This window comes from Epinephelus fuscoguttatus, linkage group LG19 (assembly GCF_011397635.1).
Source record: "Epinephelus fuscoguttatus linkage group LG19, E.fuscoguttatus.final_Chr_v1".
NCBI lineage: Eukaryota > Metazoa > Chordata > Actinopteri > Perciformes > Serranidae > Epinephelus > Epinephelus fuscoguttatus.
The window spans coordinates 9198562-9215314 of record NC_064770.1 but is presented as its reverse complement, the minus strand read 5'-3'; the positions used below and the strand labels follow the sequence as shown (position 1 = coordinate 9215314).

The 16753-nt window shown below is 39.3% G+C and overlaps 1 protein-coding gene across 1 annotated transcript in view; it reads left to right on the top strand.

Moving 5' to 3' along the window:
- Positions 1-16753, top strand: part of LOC125879665 (xylosyltransferase 1-like) — a 47128-nt gene that overhangs the window by 7270 nt on the left and 23105 nt on the right. The window contains exons 2-4 of the mRNA XM_049561634.1: positions 9104-9653; positions 12534-12706; positions 12993-13195. Coding sequence (XP_049417591.1) covers positions 9104-9653; positions 12534-12706; positions 12993-13195 — 926 coding nt within the window. The remainder of the gene's footprint in view (positions 1-9103; positions 9654-12533; positions 12707-12992; positions 13196-16753) is intronic.

Sequence of the window (16753 nt, the reverse complement as noted above, 5' to 3'; positions counted from 1 at the left end):
TGCTGCTGAAAACCCAAAGTTTCATATCGTGAGTTTGCATATAAAGGCATGTTCACATACGATTCAGTTATGTTTTTAGAGCTGTAGTTTATAAACACACTGTTTATCAAAGGTAATAAATAGTTGTGTTTCACTGACTGTCAAGTGAGCAGGACACAGACAGACCAAGGGATACACTGCTTAGCTTAGCAAGACAGACAGGCTAGAGTCAGATGCACAGCAAGCTAGCACTTAATGTAACAACTTAATGTACTGGTACTTGCTGGCATCAAACTTAGAGAGGAGTTTCACCTGATGGCCATTCCCGCAGTTCACTTCCATTGTGGTTTTTTTTTTCCCTCTCTCTCTTTTCATGGTAGTTCGGCTTCGTAACTAAATCATCAGTATGTTGTTGTTTTCGTCACACTCCTTCATATTGTGGAGTTTAATGAACATGTTTCGCAGTGTTTCAGAGACAGTAGCATGAATTCAGACTCCTAGTTGGGTTTTTTTGCCTTTGTGTCTGCAATAGCCTCAGCAGGAGTTGTTGTTGGGTTGTCCGGCCTTCCCATTCTCGAGAATGCAGTGTCTCAAGAATGCCTTGAGGGAATTTGTACAGATTTTGCACAAACATCCTCTTGGACTCAACGACAAACTAATTCGATTTGAGTGATCAAAGGTCAAGGTCACTGTGACCTTGAATCCATCTCATTCTCATGAACGCGATTTCCCGAGAACAACTTAAGGGAAGTTCGTCAGGCAAAAATTTTCACTTTGACTGAAGAATAAACTGATTGGAATTTGGTGGTCGAAGGTCAAGGTCACTGTGACCTCACAAAACATGTTATCGGTCATACAGTAACCCAAGAAATCTTACACTAATTATGACAAAAAGTCACACAAATGTCTCATAGGATACAAGGTTGATGACATTTTATATCTAAAAGGAACAGAAGGGGAGACATTTGGTCAGATGCTGAATTTGTGACACTAATCATGAGGGTCCACCAAGAAATTGTGCCGATTGTATAGATCTTCTGTGCTGCCGGGGGAAAGCATGTTTTCACAGACATGGATGTAAACTCGTAAATTTGACTGGTTTGTGGAGGCATACAACCTCAAAGCAGTAATTGTGGGTTTTTTTCAAGTTCTCTGTAGATATTACAATAATACCATTATAATGAACTCTTTTTGGCCACTACGGGCATGTAGTTAAAATGTGATATTGTGCCAGCCCTAGTTTCATGCATTAATGTGAGGAAGGTTATAGTCTCCTGCTCGTTCCATACAAATGTTTTCGTCTCTTCACATGTTTCCTTTCCGTCATGATTTGTTTGCTTCGTCTGTTTCCATTGCGCTATGTTGCAGTTTGTTTTTATCAATACAAAAACCTTTCCACCCCAGCCAAGCTAAACTGTAAGGCTTTCACTGGGCAACAGCAATAAATTCCTGGCTGTAAGTTCCCACAGGTATCCCAAGTACAAACACACACACACATGCACAAGTTTTTGATTAATGCATAACTGGGGCCTCTTGATGCTGTATACAGCCTGGTGAAAGAGCTCTTTATTGCTTGATATGAAGGTCTCTCTCTCTCTCTCTCTCTCTCTCTCTCTCTCTCTCTCTCTCTCTCTCTCTCTCTCTTTCTTCCACACACACACACACACACACACACATACACATACACTCTCAAACAAACACATACTCAACTATTCATTATGAACTACTCGTGAAGAGACAAACTGTCTTGGTAATTATTTGCCAAGAAAACAAAGTTGACTTCCTCCTTCACTGTCTGCACGACAAATAATGTGAGAAAGTTGGATGTTATTTGGATTTGAAGCTGCTGTTTTGCAATGTTTAAGCTAATATGTCTTTATGTGGAATATTTTAACGCAGGAGGACTGCAAACATTTTCAGTGTTTCTCTTAAAATTGTATGCGTGAGTTCTTAAAAACCATGAAATACTAGCCTCAAAAAATCATTACTCAGGATTGACAAAGGCAACTTTGAAAGGCATGGTCCAAAAATTACACTTTGAGGACTATTCCCACAGTAACTCATTGACTGACAAAATTACATGAAGAAAACTGAATTTGACAAAATTTTATATACTTATTTTAATAAAGCCCAACTCCACCCAAGCACATACTAAATAGCCTATATGAAGGGAAAGCTTTATCACACTGACTTGACTGATGGATTGAAAATGTGCTGCACAGCTGAGATGTAGTGTTGAATTGTTTATGACATGCTGTACTTAAGTATTCCATTAAACTGATTGATTGTGTGCAAGAGTACTTTGAAGGGACTTCTGAACTTCTCTGACTGGTAATATAGGATTTTTACATGATTTTTTGTCATCAATATGATAATAAACCTTGATTTGTCAGGTAATTAACCAAATTAATCTAAATCAGACTCTCACTGCTGGCTATTGTATAAAAAAAACTGCTCTCAATTGATTTTCTAGATCACCCACTCCTACCATCCTTAACTAACTACAGTGCAATGTTTCAACACTTCACTGTGGCCAGCAAACATGTATGAAGTGTAATGAACAGTGTTTAGGAGACACTAGCTGCAATAATCAGGTGATCGATCAAATTATTGGTCATGAGTTGAGTAATCATTTCAATAATAATCTAAGAAGAAACAGTAATCATCTCTTGGTTCCAGCTCCTCGAATGTGCCTTTGCTGCTTTTCTCTGATTTATGTCACTGTAAATTGAATATATTTGCTTTTTAGAGTTTTGTTATTACAGAAAGGAAAAAAAAAGTGTCACCTTGAGCTCTGGGAACTTCTGTTAAGTATTTTATTTTATTATTTTATTTTAAGTATTTTATTTTATTCTATAGCAGCAACTACATCATAGGATGAGATGCATCAGGATTAGGCTTGTGCCAATTTGCAGTCATATCGTATATCATCGATTGAAGGGATGATCAACAATTGTTTTTTCCTACACTGATATTAAGATCAATCAGAACTAAGATGTTAATAAAAAAATCTCTAGAATCTGCGCCCTACTTTGCATGAAATGTTTCTGGTGGAGCGGCATGTCCACTCAGTAAATTAGAGTGAGTGAAGGGTGAATTTTGAATCCTGAATTACCAACCAGTTTACCGTTACTTTTCCATGGATCTGACACCACACATCTCAATTCTCCGCATACCTGCTCAACAAAACTTTGCTCTGCACTTCATAGGAGTAGTTTACGTTATTGATACGATTTGGATTGTGATATTAAAGATAAGATCATAATGTTTATCGGAACATGATGATTGATACCTTGGACTGCTCCGATTACATCAATAGATTAGTTCTCAGTTATGTTGTGTCCACATAACAAGCAACAATGCAACAGCGTAGCCAGCTACACTATTGCTGAGTTGACATTAAAGTGTTGTTCATGCTCATTAACCTAGTTATGTCACCACAGGCTTGTGTGTGTCTGCTACTTGCTACAAAGCACCTCGACTAAACGTCATCTAAAGTCTGTATTTGGTCAAAAAATATCTATGCTTTTGATCAGTGTTGGAGCCCCATTTTAACATCACATTTCTCCACCCCATTGCATCTCCGTGCACCGCAGTACACTAAATAACACAGTACTACAGACAAAAACAAAAACCTAAGACAGTTCTACGGCCCAATACATACACCTAACTCCTAATGAACTTATAACTCTTTGTCATCTCTGCTGTGGAGCTTGGCTCTGTGCTGCCTTCTGCCCCCTAGTTTCACACGCATCTCTGAGAAGACTTTGCACAGAAGCTCATCTATTAATCAGAGCAGCACATTGCAATGTCAGGGGAAAAGACAGGCCACAAGAACTTTGATTTGACAGTTAAGGCTGCCTTAATTTTTTCTTGCCACAAGTTTCTGATGCTGTTAGAGACATGAAGCAAGTTGAAAAGACTTACTTATCTTTTTTTTTTTCACAAACTTTTCACATCTTCCAAAGACCACCTCCACTGCAAAACATCTGCTGAACACAAGCCAAGCTTCCAACCAAAGGTAGCCCACATTTTAGACAAATTTACAGGAAATTTCCAAAACAAAATGCAAATGAATGTATGTTTCCATCTACAAATGATAGATGCAATTGTTAAAGCTCCAGTCAAATTTCAAATGATGGAAAATTATGTATAAAATCTGATAGAGATTGTTGAGACATGAGGCATGTTGAGAAGGCTCAGTTATCTTCTCCTTTTAAGTAACTGAAAGGTGGTATCGCTCGCTCCTCCATCCTCCACCCACAGAGCAAACATTTAGAAAATATCTCAAGCATTTTCAGATTCATTTGCATCAGTGTGAACATGGCCTCTAAACAACAGATATGTCAGAGCAACAGGTCTGCTTTCTTCCACCCTTCCTCTCTCTCTCTCTCTCTCTCTCTCTCTCTCTCTCTCTCTCTCTCTCTCTGTCTTCTCTCCCCTCTTTAATGCCTCTCGCCCCAGGCGCCTGAGGGAACAGCCTCTCTTGTTTCTTTTCTGTCGCCTTTATCATCAAGCAGCAGGAGGTCTGAAGACGACTTCAATAAGAACCTGCTGAGGAGGAGAGAGGCTGAGAGACACACAGTTAGCAAGACAGCAGTGCACGTGTGTGTGTGTATATGTGTGTGGTGAGTATAAAGAATGATGTCTTTGTAGGTAAGCAGTGGTATTTTAGCTGTGGTCTGTCTCCATGGAATGCACAGCCTTCTGGGAAAAAACGCAAAAGGATCCGTGAAGTAGAGAGAAACAGCAGTTTGTATTATTCTGTCTGCGAATCAAAGAATAACTCGAGGACATTTTTACAGGTTAGAGTACACTGAGACGCTCTGTTTAGGAGGAGAAGTGAATTACTGAGAGATATTTATCAAGAGATGGAATTTCTTTTAAGACAGTTAATATCTGTATTTTGGCTGCAACTAATGATTATTTCTATTATCCATTACTTGTTTGGTCTCTAAAATGCCCATTGGAACTTCCTAGAAACCACAGTGATGTATTTAAATTCCCTGTTTGGTGCAACCAACAGTCCAGAACCAAAAGCTGTTCAGACTACCATAATGGAAGACTGAGAAATCTCTGGAGGCTGGAACAAGCTGCAGATTAGTTGATTGAAGGACTAATTGTTTCAGCTCTGACAAAGATAGTCAACTGCAACTTGGAAGTTCCAAGAGCTCAAAGTGTAGTCTTCAGATGTCTTGTTTTGTCTGACCAACACTTCAAAACATACAGATATCCCATTTACAATCATACAAAACAGAAAAGCAGTAATTTAAAAGCTCAAACAAGATTATCTTTTTCATTTTTGCCTGACATTTCACTGTTGTGCATCTTTATCAGTCTTCAATTCTAGCATCTTTTGTAAGTTGTAAATCAGAATATAGACAAAATTAGACTCTGACTCTGGGGCGTCCGAATGGCTAACAAAACACTTGCTACGGCGGGTGAATCTCATTTCTATGAGCACATGGCAGTACATTAAGGGCGTGTAAAAGAGTTTATCAGTGTTTTTATAAACTCAGTTTCTCTGATGTAGATTATGGCCCCTGGACAGTAAGAGGACATACTGTGGTAGAGTTTGCGCTAATTCTTGTGATCGTGACATGGAGCCCTTGGAGGTGCTGAAGAAATAGATGTGAAACGATTCATTGATGAACTGAAAGTTAATAGAGAACCATTTTGATGTGGTAATGTCAAAAAAAAAAATAAATCAGATTCCAATTTACAATTCAAAAAATTTGCTGATTTTGTTAATGATATTTGATAGTAGTATCTGGGCTTTGGACTGTAAGACAAAAATATAAATATTAATAAAGTTAGCATTTTATATAAAATGATCTGTTGATTAACAAAGAAAATAACTGGCAGATTTGATTGATTGTAACTTATCACTGCAGCTAGTAGGGAAAAATATTTACTTAAGTATTGTATGTAGGTACAATTTTACTTGAGTATTTAAAGTTATTGCTATGTTGCAGGCTACTTCTAATCCTCTACATCTTAGGGGTAGATATTGCACTTTTTACTTTACTACATTTATCTAACATTAAGATTTTATTGACGAAACATGATTCATTTATTAAATTATGATACTGTGCTAGATAGAACTACCCAACAGGATAAAGCAGTTAAAATATGTCCCACTGTCACCAGCTGTAATGTTAAAATGCTCCTAATGTGTTAAAGCATCAGTGGGTACCATTCCACCGAAATACTTTTTTGATAATACTTAAAATACAATTTGCTGTCAATAGTTTTTTTTTTAATGTAGGACTTTGACTCATACCAGAGTATTTCTATATTGTGGTATTGCTACAACAGAAAGATCTAAATATTTCTTCCACGACTGACAGCAGCTAACTTACCAGATTTTAGGAAAACATACCAAACATCATTCCTTTAGCGCCACCCTCAGGCCGAACTTTATATTTTTAACACCACTTATTTGCTCTAAGAATAGATAAATCCTCAGAATGTTAATTCTGTCTAGAGTGTGTGTACTGATGTGTGTGAGTCTTTAATCTTTAATCTCTCTGTATACTGGAGGTTTTATTCCTGGTTTCCTCTGTATTTTCATACTCACAATAATGGCAGGAAAGCCAGAGATATTTGCTGTAACTCTACACACACACACACACACACACACACACAGGTGCGCTCTCTCTCTCTCTCACTCACACACACACACACACACACACACACACACATTCTTTTAAGCTGATATTAGGCTACAGATGAGATAATGAAAGGTTGTCTGAGGAGCAGGTGGCAAGAGCTGATATTACTGCCTTCCCACAGGCACTCTGATTGTGTGTGTGGGTGTGTGTGTGTGTGAGAAACACACTCTTTATCCCTGGAAAAGACAGATATAGGGCAATCTGTGGGATTAAAATACCCACCGAGGTCATGTGGCTTTGCCACTGAAAGTCACACATGCACACACACACACACACACACACATTCTTATATATCACCACCTGACTCCAGGAGGTCAAGGCCACATCTGTCTGTGTCTCTGGGGTCAAAGGTCACTTGTGCTCAATTGAGCTTTTACTTTTTCTCTTCTCATGTCTGTCCATTTCTTTTTTCTAGAAAGAGAAACTGAATTTAATGACTGACCTATGTGAGGAACTCAGGGACTTAAGTAAATGAATAATAAATGTGCACATATCCTAACAAAATGACAATCATAATTCCTTCAGAAAATGAGATGATTTTTATAGCAGATAATATGTCTTGTCATCTCTTTGTGTCCTTTGGGAGTCATTCAGGACTGGTGTGTAAGGGTTATGATGTTTATAGTTGTCAGTGTCAGGTATTTTGTGGTAGTTTCGTGGTCCAGTTTTATGGGTTTGTCTTTATTTCCTTCCTTCAGCATAAGAATGTCAAACCATTGGTTTCATCATAAGTAACAAACATTTCAATACTGTTTAAACCTGCATTTACAAGCTGTTATCACCTTTATGGTTATATGGCAAACATGTGGGCAGTTTGCTATTGGCTTTTGGTCTCCAGCAACTCCTGAGGGTAATTTCTGTCCCTTTAGTTGCTGTCTTAGAGACAGTCAGTCTCTAACTGTGTCTGTCTGCTGTTTGCTTGATTTGAGTGTTCAGAGTGAATAAAAACATAAAAGTCTTGGGCCATAAAACCAAAACAGTGAGCTGAGAGATGCTAAAACCCTCTGTAAACAAACAAGAGTTTGTGATAAGTCTCTGTAGTGTCATCACTACGAGCAATGCCCTTCATATAAACATAGTCATTGATCCGTTGTTGATGCAAAAGTACTGATTTGCCTGCTGTGCTGTCGATTTCCTTCTGGAGCAGGAAGATTTGCATTCCAAACTTATAACCTGAACTGTTATTGTGAAGCACAGGGACAACACTGTGATTTAGTCCAAAAGGAATAAAAGGCTTCATATACTCACACAGATACTGTGCATGTACCTGCATGTTTTAATGTTTTTTTTTAGGCTGGAGCTTAATCATTTGCTCTGGAAGTGGTTTGAGAAAAGTATGAACATGATCATGTGTCTGTGTAACATGATTTTAACTGTATTCTATCTCCATTTCCACACACTGTGTGGCTGCCTCTTTCTTCACTGTTCTTCCTTAATAATTTTGGAAACTAACCCAACTAACAAAGATGTGGAGAAACCAGTTTTAACCAAACCATGATTTAGGAGATCGTCTCTAACCTCTAAAACAATGTCAACAGTTTACAGATACACCAAACCGACATTAAAGAAACTAGTGCCAATGAAGGCAGACTGTTGAATTACCCCATGTCACCTGTGTCTGGGCCAGTGGTGTGGGATACAACACTATGGTCTCAAATGTGCACCGACAACCCAATAATACTCCCAGTGGTTTGCTTTTGAAAGGCTTTTAATGTGAAACATTAGCAGGACTGTTTGATTAGGACTATACATAGGTTAACAAGTGAAGATTTAAGCTAAATGCTTTATGTGATCATGCTAAAATACTTACAGTGATGTTTAGAGGGTTTATTATTATTATGTTCACCTTGTTAGTTAAGAGTGTTAGGATCCTAATGTTCACCAATTAGCAATAAACACAAAGCACAGCAGAGGCTGAAGGAATGCCATTAGTTCTGCAGGTATTTGGTCATAAACCAAAGTATTGGACACATTAAAATGTTGACCCGATGATGGCATTAGATGAAAAGTTAGAGGATCACCAAATTTAATATAGGTCATCCTCTGGGGAACATGAATGCATGAAGCAAATTTCATCACAATCCATCCAATAGTTGTGGAGACTTCTCACTCACAGCCATGAATCTGAACCTTAGGGTGAAGCCAGATAAAAGTCCAAGGATCACCAAAGTCACTAGGATTCATCCTTTGGGGAAAATGAATGTCTTCAATAAATGGCAATCCATCCAATAGTTGTTGTGATCCATCCATAGAGCCTTGTTTGCAAATAGCATTTTTTTTATTTAACAGGTTTGATCATTTTGGGGGTTTTTTGTATCTTGTGGAAAGGAAAGCATGTGGACAAGGAAACTTCAGTATATCACCATGTCTGACTGTTTATCTTCTATCTTTCAGGATTACAGGATGGCATTGTCATGATTTATATACTCACTTTATCTTCTCCCTCACAGGATGTCTACCATTCCCACCGGCCAAAAGAAAAACTTCGCCTGGACAGCAACAACAATGAGAACTCAGTCCCCAAAGACTTTGACACCATCGACAGCAACAGCAACCTGGGAGCTCGATCACAACGCCAGCGAGTGCCAGTCGCAAACATCAAACGCAAGCTCGACAAGGTCCAAGCACAAAGCATGCTGGGAAAATCTGCAAACGAAGTCCTCAAGTACCCCCCCATCCAACCCAGAGGGTTGGGTCACAATCATAACCGAACCAACATCCATAAACCCCACCCTCAGGTGCCAACCATCCCAGCACTGGTCCAGGGGTCCAATCAGGATCCACCGCTGTACCAGGAAAAGAAGTCAGCCACGGCACTGCCACCTGGTTTGGAGCCGAGGAAGGAGCAGCCGCAGTGTGAGATCAGTGGGAAAGAAGCCATTTCTGCTCTGTCCCGAGCCAAGAGTCGCGAGTGTCGGCAGCAGATAGTGGAGGTCTACTGCAAGCACAAAGAGAAGGCGCTGATGCCTGAGAAAGTGCCTCGCTACTGTCCCATAGAAGGTGAGAACAGAGAACCAATACTTTATGCATATGCAATATGCATTTAATAATAGTGTATTTTATATTTATGAAAAAAAGTCCTGAAAAACATACACATTTAGATTAAGATTAAGCTTTATTTGAGTTAGCAACCAAACTCCTACTTTTATGACACATTTGCACAGCTGCTTTAGGAACTGTTGGGAAATTGTAAGGGGGAAAGGGGGATCAAAAAGGGCAAGGATTATGCATGTTTTTCTTGTAGCTGAAGGGAGAGTAATAACACTGTTTTAGCTCCTCTTTCCAACCCAATATTTTTTGTGCAATCTCATACAGTAAATGTGTTTCAACTAGAGCTGAAACGATAGTCCATTAATGAATAAGTCAATTGATTAGTTGCCAAACATGCTCTAGTTGCACCTTCTCAAAAGTGACGATTGCTGCATTTGTTTTATGTGATATTTTAAGACCCCTCCAGTGAAAATCAACTTTTTAACCGCATTAACATATCCATATAGTGTTTTATATGTTACAAGACATATCATGAGCTACATAAGAAGTCAAACCCAGACTTCTAGGTTTTGTTATGTTATAAACCCAAGGAACCAATCCTTTAATTCTACAGTCACCTCAGCTTGTCAGCTGGTTATCAGGAGCAAGATTTATCTAACATTGGCAACACATTATTAGCTGTTTGATAACATATTCAAGATGAAGGCTCATGTTGTATATTGCTGTTTACAAGTAGGGGTTTGTGTGTTTGATGAGCTGAGTCAAAGGAGAGCAGGTACATGTACAGTCAAACTGCAAGCAGGGGGTGGGAGGTGGGCTAATTTGCATATTTATAGATCTGTACATACTAAGCCATTTTAGGACATGAAGAGATTTTTTTATGGAACAACTGGAGTTACCGCCTTGCAGTTGTATGCCTCTGCAAAAGAAAGAATTCCCTCAAGCTGAATGAAACAGACAGAAAGATGGATGAAAAACCTGAAAACATAATGCCTCCAGCCACAGCTGTTGCCATTGCAGAGATATAAAAAATGAAATAAGTAATTTTGATGAACAGAGTTTTTTAAGAGGTTTAACCAATGCAAGGATAGGAACTTTTAACTAAATGCCTTTTTTGACAGACCAAATGATTAATAAATTAATAAGAAAAATAATCGTCTGTTTAATCAACAAAATAAATTATTAGTTGAAACCTTAAAAAACTTGCTTCATAAGAAAAGTTTAAAGCTTTATTTTAGACAACAGGCACTGTTGGCTAAACATTAGTAGATTTCTTCCTGGAAGTTTAAGTCTACAAAATGCATTATTTCATGTAGCTTCTGATGTTAGGTTAAGTCAGATAAAGTCAAATCACGCTGACAAAATCTTTTTATTTTCCTGTTAGGCTGAATTTGTACCAAGACTGGTGTAGCATATTTCCAGGTTAATGTAGTCTATACTTACGGGTGTTATCCAGAATATGAGCACACAGAGTTATTGTGCATAGTTGGTTTATGTGTATTAACCTATGATTTAAGGACTGATTCATCCCCTCATGGTAACATAGCTGGTGATTGAGCCAGTCAACAAATGAAAGGGTGACAGCCTGAAAGACAGAAAGCGAAGGAATTGGATGAACAGCTGCTTTGAAGTGGCAGGTTGCAAAAAGTCAAAGATGTTCTTTTTTCCTAAATTTATCCTTTGGGAAGCATTTTTAACCCGGCACGTGCCAGAGCCAATGAAGAGGCATCCAGTTTGTTTCCAGTTCTATTTTCAGGGACTTAAAGCATGGATGGACACTGCAAGGATGATACCCAACCAACGTAATTACACCCCAATTAGACAAGCAGTTTGTAATCTTATTTTTAGAAGGGCTGACTAATGATTTACTTGTAGTCATGCTTTCGGAACCACCCTGAGCCGTTTGAGGTTTAATTTATATGATTATAGGTTGCTTTGATGATACACTAGTCATTATATCCACAGGCTCAAGCAGCAGTGAAAGATGATTTGGTTTGACATTTGAGATTGACTGACATGTGCTCAGTCTGTTAAAGAGAACAAGAGGGTTGTTGAAACAAAGTTCTGTGTATCTGTACTCATGCAGACATAAGTATACATCCCTGTCCATGCACGACATCGCTCCCCCTGCCTCCCTCTGTCTGCACAGCAGCGCTCTACTGAGCTGCCTGATTACAGTCATTTCTCTTCAAACTCGCAATCCCAGCATGCCCCACAACCCGGGAAGGTCACTAATTAGGCCAAGCAGGCCTCAGCCCGCGCCATCTTTAGCGTGATGATGGAGAAGCATTAGGCTGTCAGAGGGTTTGTATATACAAGAGGCAGATTTAGCTCAGCCAGCCACAGACAGCACAATCTTTCCAGGAAAGATGGAAGTGACGGAGTGGAGAGCAGGGTTCACAGTGACAGTGATGTTGTCTTGCAACCAAGAAGTAATAATGCAACAAGTGGTGTCTGCCTTGCTGTTCTCTTTTCAGATGTGTGACTAACAATGTGCACTGAAAATTGCTGATTAGGTCTGTTTTGTTTCAATGAATGTATTACAGTTTACATTTGGACCGCAGGAGGGCTGCCACGATTTTTTACAATATTCAATAAAAAGTCAGAAAATTGTGGAAATTGCACTTTATAATTTTGTGGAGCCCAGTGTGATGTTTTAAAATGGAATTTTTCTGTCAGACCAACTGAACAAGCTGGACCCGAAGAATGTTCTTCAAGAAAAAGACTTTTTAAATGGTTGCCAATTGTACCCACCACCTGCTGACATGAACTGTATTTTCAACAGGACATGAACACATCAATAAAAGCATCATTAGATTTAAATCATGTTACCGGCCCTCTACAAAATTTTGTGTTTCATGAGCTGAAGACCTTATCCTCTCTGTCCAGGTAAGGCTAATGTGAATGTACAGTGGGATGAGGAGCCCTCAGATGCTGCCCAGGTCGTGCCGGCACGGATCGCCTTCGTCCTGGTCGTCCATGGCCGAGCCTCTCGTCAGTTCCATCGTCTCTTCAAAGCCATCTACCACACCTCGCACTATTACTACATCCATGTAGACCTGGTGAGACTGCTGACTTTCATTCTGTGTCAGAAGCATCCAACAACTTCTTTTTTGGGAGGCATTACAAATGGGGACATCATCTAAATAAGCCAGAGCCAGAAAAATAGTGACAGATGTAAATAAGATGGACAAAGCTGTACAGATTACTTACCGATATACTATCTCTTAAATCAGAATATTTCTTTAACTGACAAGACAACCATACAGGACAAATTATATATTTATATACATATAACATATATGATAATATAACCCTTCATCTTCTTCTGTTCTCTACCCTTCTCAGAGGTCAAACTACCTCCACAGAGAGGTCCTGTCTCTGGCTGGCCAGTATCCCAACGTCCGGGTGACTTCCTGGCGGATGTCCACCATCTGGGGCGGCGCCAGCCTGTTGACCATGTACCTACGCAGCATGGAGGACCTTCTGAAAATGAGTGACTGGTCCTGGGACTTCTTCATCAACCTCAGTGCTGCAGACTATCCCATCAGGTGAGAGACTGGGTCAGCAGAGGAAGCAGCTGTGGGGTCACCTCTTCATTGTTCATGTTTTCATGTCATTATCACAGATAACAGAAACACACGACCAGTTGTTACCATACAAAAAACTAACGCGGTACACAAATGGCCCTTAGCAGGTTTTCTATTTGAACTTAAACCAAAATGTTATAACTGGAACAGACTCTTTAATTCGTAAAGGTTTGGTTGAAAATTCCCTCCACTGTTCCCTGTTTTCTATCCCTCTAGAAGACTGTAGGAGATTTATCGATCATGTCAAGTTTCATCCAAACACACAGCACATTGATTTGTTAAAGCCTTGTTTGCTTTGTTTAAGGTCTTATGGATCAGGTTACGTGGCCAATAGACCTAAAGTGCATTGACTCTGAATGGATTGGGAGTCTATAGCTATGAAGCAGAGCCCTGTTAATGGCTGTCTTGCTGCTTGGGGATTTAAATGGGATCTGATCTTGGCAGTGATCAGCGGAGGTATTGACTGGTGATTCGCTCACTGTAGCTGGAGCAGTGAAGAGGTAACATGTAGAGGTTTATGGAGGTCATTCTTGTGTTTGGCTGAGGTCCAGCTGGTTCTGTCTTTACCAGATAGCCAGCAGAGATGGGCCAGTTGCAGCTGAGTGTTAGTAAACTCAGCTGTGTTCCAGAAATGGAGAACTACATATGAGCTTGCTTTGACCTCTGTGGAGCTCCTACATCTCGACAGTCATGTATAAGTCATTTGAGCAAACAGTGAGCTCAGAAAGAATCACTTGGATCAAGTTCTAAATCAATGAAATTAGTACAATTCCATCAGCCCATTTATAGCCAATGGTGGTGCATCATTCAGGATTAATCTGATAAGGGTAAGGGTCCCTTAAATACGGAAAAATGTCCAGTTTCCCAGAATGTAAATTGACACATTCAAATATCTAAAGAATATTTAATTAATAGTAATGTGAAGAGAAAAATCCCCATGTTGGGGAAGCTAAAAACAGATAAACCAATAAATTTTATGGTTACATGACTAATCATTTAAACTTGAATTTGGTGACACCGCTGGATAGCTTTGAAGCTGAGAACAGGATTTAAACAAGTCCCCAATTTAACCATATTATCTAAACCAAATTCCTTGGAAGCACAAACAAACTCAAACTCTCAGTTGTAAATGTCCATTAGATTAAGCAAACATTCGTACTTAATTTACATGATTGTGTATGTATGCAGGTTTTATGGACATTTTAGGTGTGCCTCTGTTTTGCTTCCGGATATGATATTTAGTCATATTTAGATATGACTGGGTTAAGCTGGGGTTTGTTTACAGCATGTAAGCTCTGGCAGCTTGTGTTGCTGTTTAATTAAATTTAGGTAAAATAAAGTTGATTGCTTAAACCTTACTACATTCTTGACCCCAAACTAAATCCTATTCCCAAACTAACCTTTTCCTCCAAGGTGTATTTCTTTTTAAAGTGCTAAACACTAAACTTTCTCTTCTTCCAGTCTCTGAAGTTCTATGTGTTTCTACTCTTGTTAGGGCTCCTCATAAGGATAGAAATGCAAGAACACACAAACGCAAGCACACTAATCCATTTATTGTCCTCCCATCAAAGTGACTGTTTGAACACCCTTCCAGCTAAAATCCATAGCACATCCACAGAATTTACACAACACCATCGATAGCTGTGACATCACTGACGCACATGCAGAGTGAGTCAATGGAAGAGTGTGTGTGTGTGTGTGTGTGTGTGTGTGTGTGTGTGTGTGTGTGTGCGCGCGTGTGCGCGCGAATGCGTGCAAATGCGTGCGTGTGTGTGTGTAGCCGCTGTATGTTTCTTTGTCAAGAGAAGGTCACACAAACATTTTAAATATCAAAAGCAGCTGCCTTCAGAGGATCGGACAACTGACAGAAAAAAAAAGAACCAATTAGACTGATTTTAGCAGTGGATGTAATATTGGCTATACTTTTACATGAAAGCAAATGCCTGCATAAAGCTTGTAGACAGTGAAAAATATAGGGAATTTAATGGAGTAGTCCAAGTGTTCATGCTGATTTATGGCAGGGCGCTTTTCATAAGTGCCGCTCAACAGAAATTAAACTGTCGCACATCATTTTCAATTTATGCTTCAGTGAAAGGTTTTAAGCTGTTTTCATGGTAACCCAGACCCCCTGCATTTTTTTTTATTACACTCAGAGTCTATTTTTGTCACGTTTAGTAATGCTTAATCACAGACAACTGTTTAATCACACAAATATCCTACTGTATATATTTTTAACTCAGTAACGTATCTACGTTACGTGCGTCAGCTCCCAGTCTGTCTGTAGGCGGCAGATTCTTCTCACTTGCTATGGAGGGCTAGGAAATGAAATCAGTGAACTAGTCTATACAAACAGTATAATACATATCTTCCTGAGGAGCTGACATGAAAAATATATTGGTTGTGTTAATGTCTGCTGTCAGTCAGCCTGGTGAAGGCAGTTTGACTGGCCGCTGTCCTCTCAGCTCCACAGTAGCTGCTGCTGACAGACGACTGCTTCTGTGGACAGAGCCGCTGAACACAGGTGGGAATGGTGTAGACTGAAAACTGCTATCTCCATTGCAATGATAGTAATACTACCAATCACATTGTGTGACAAAATATGACGATGTGCGCAACATAACCAAATTTTACTGGTGCACAACATAAAAGAAAAGTGTCCAATGACACTCAACCATAAATCAGGCTTTACATAAGAAGACTGATACTACAGTCAACTAGCTTAGCACAGACACTGGGAACAGGGGGAAACAGCTAACCTGTCGAATTCGAACAGAATCCCCCTACCAGCACCTTTAATGGAGCTCTATACGACATTCAGAGCATATGTATGATTCAGTCTGAGCTAGGGTTTTCCGCTTACAGTTCTCAACATAGAGCCGGCTGAGCCGGTGGTCAGCAGCTTACGATGCTTACAATGCTAACTGCAACATTATTGACTGAGCGAAAAGCTTTAGTTGCTTTTCATATCACAGTTTCTCATCCCCTTCCTGTCCAGTGAAAGCCATGTATCTCTGATGTGTTGATTTTGAATGTGTGTGAGAGTGATAAACTAAAGGGTGAGGTGTTTTTTAATTTAATTCTCCCACTTCTTAAGCTAATAAACTCTTTAAAAACCCTTATGGATCAGCTGGAAAATGCATCGTCACAAAGCTGAAAACAGGGCTGTTTTTCTGACACCATGAAAAGCTGACTATTTAGAAATCTGCTGCTCTCACGGATCACCCAAGCTACAAACAAATATCCTATAGAATATAATGCAGTGCTGTAGATTAAACAATGCAACATTATTTGAAGTAGTTTCAAGTGGACTCTTTGAAGATCAGCCAGTGAGCTAAAAGAGATCCATGCAGCAGTAATATTGATCCAAAAACATCATTTATAACAGCTGGGAATATCTTACTGCACAATGAATACTTTAACTTTTCATACTTAAGGTTTGAAGGTTTAGAATGCAGGCCTTTTACTTGAAGTGGACTATATTTACAGTGTGGAATTAGTACTTTTACTGAAGTGAAGAAT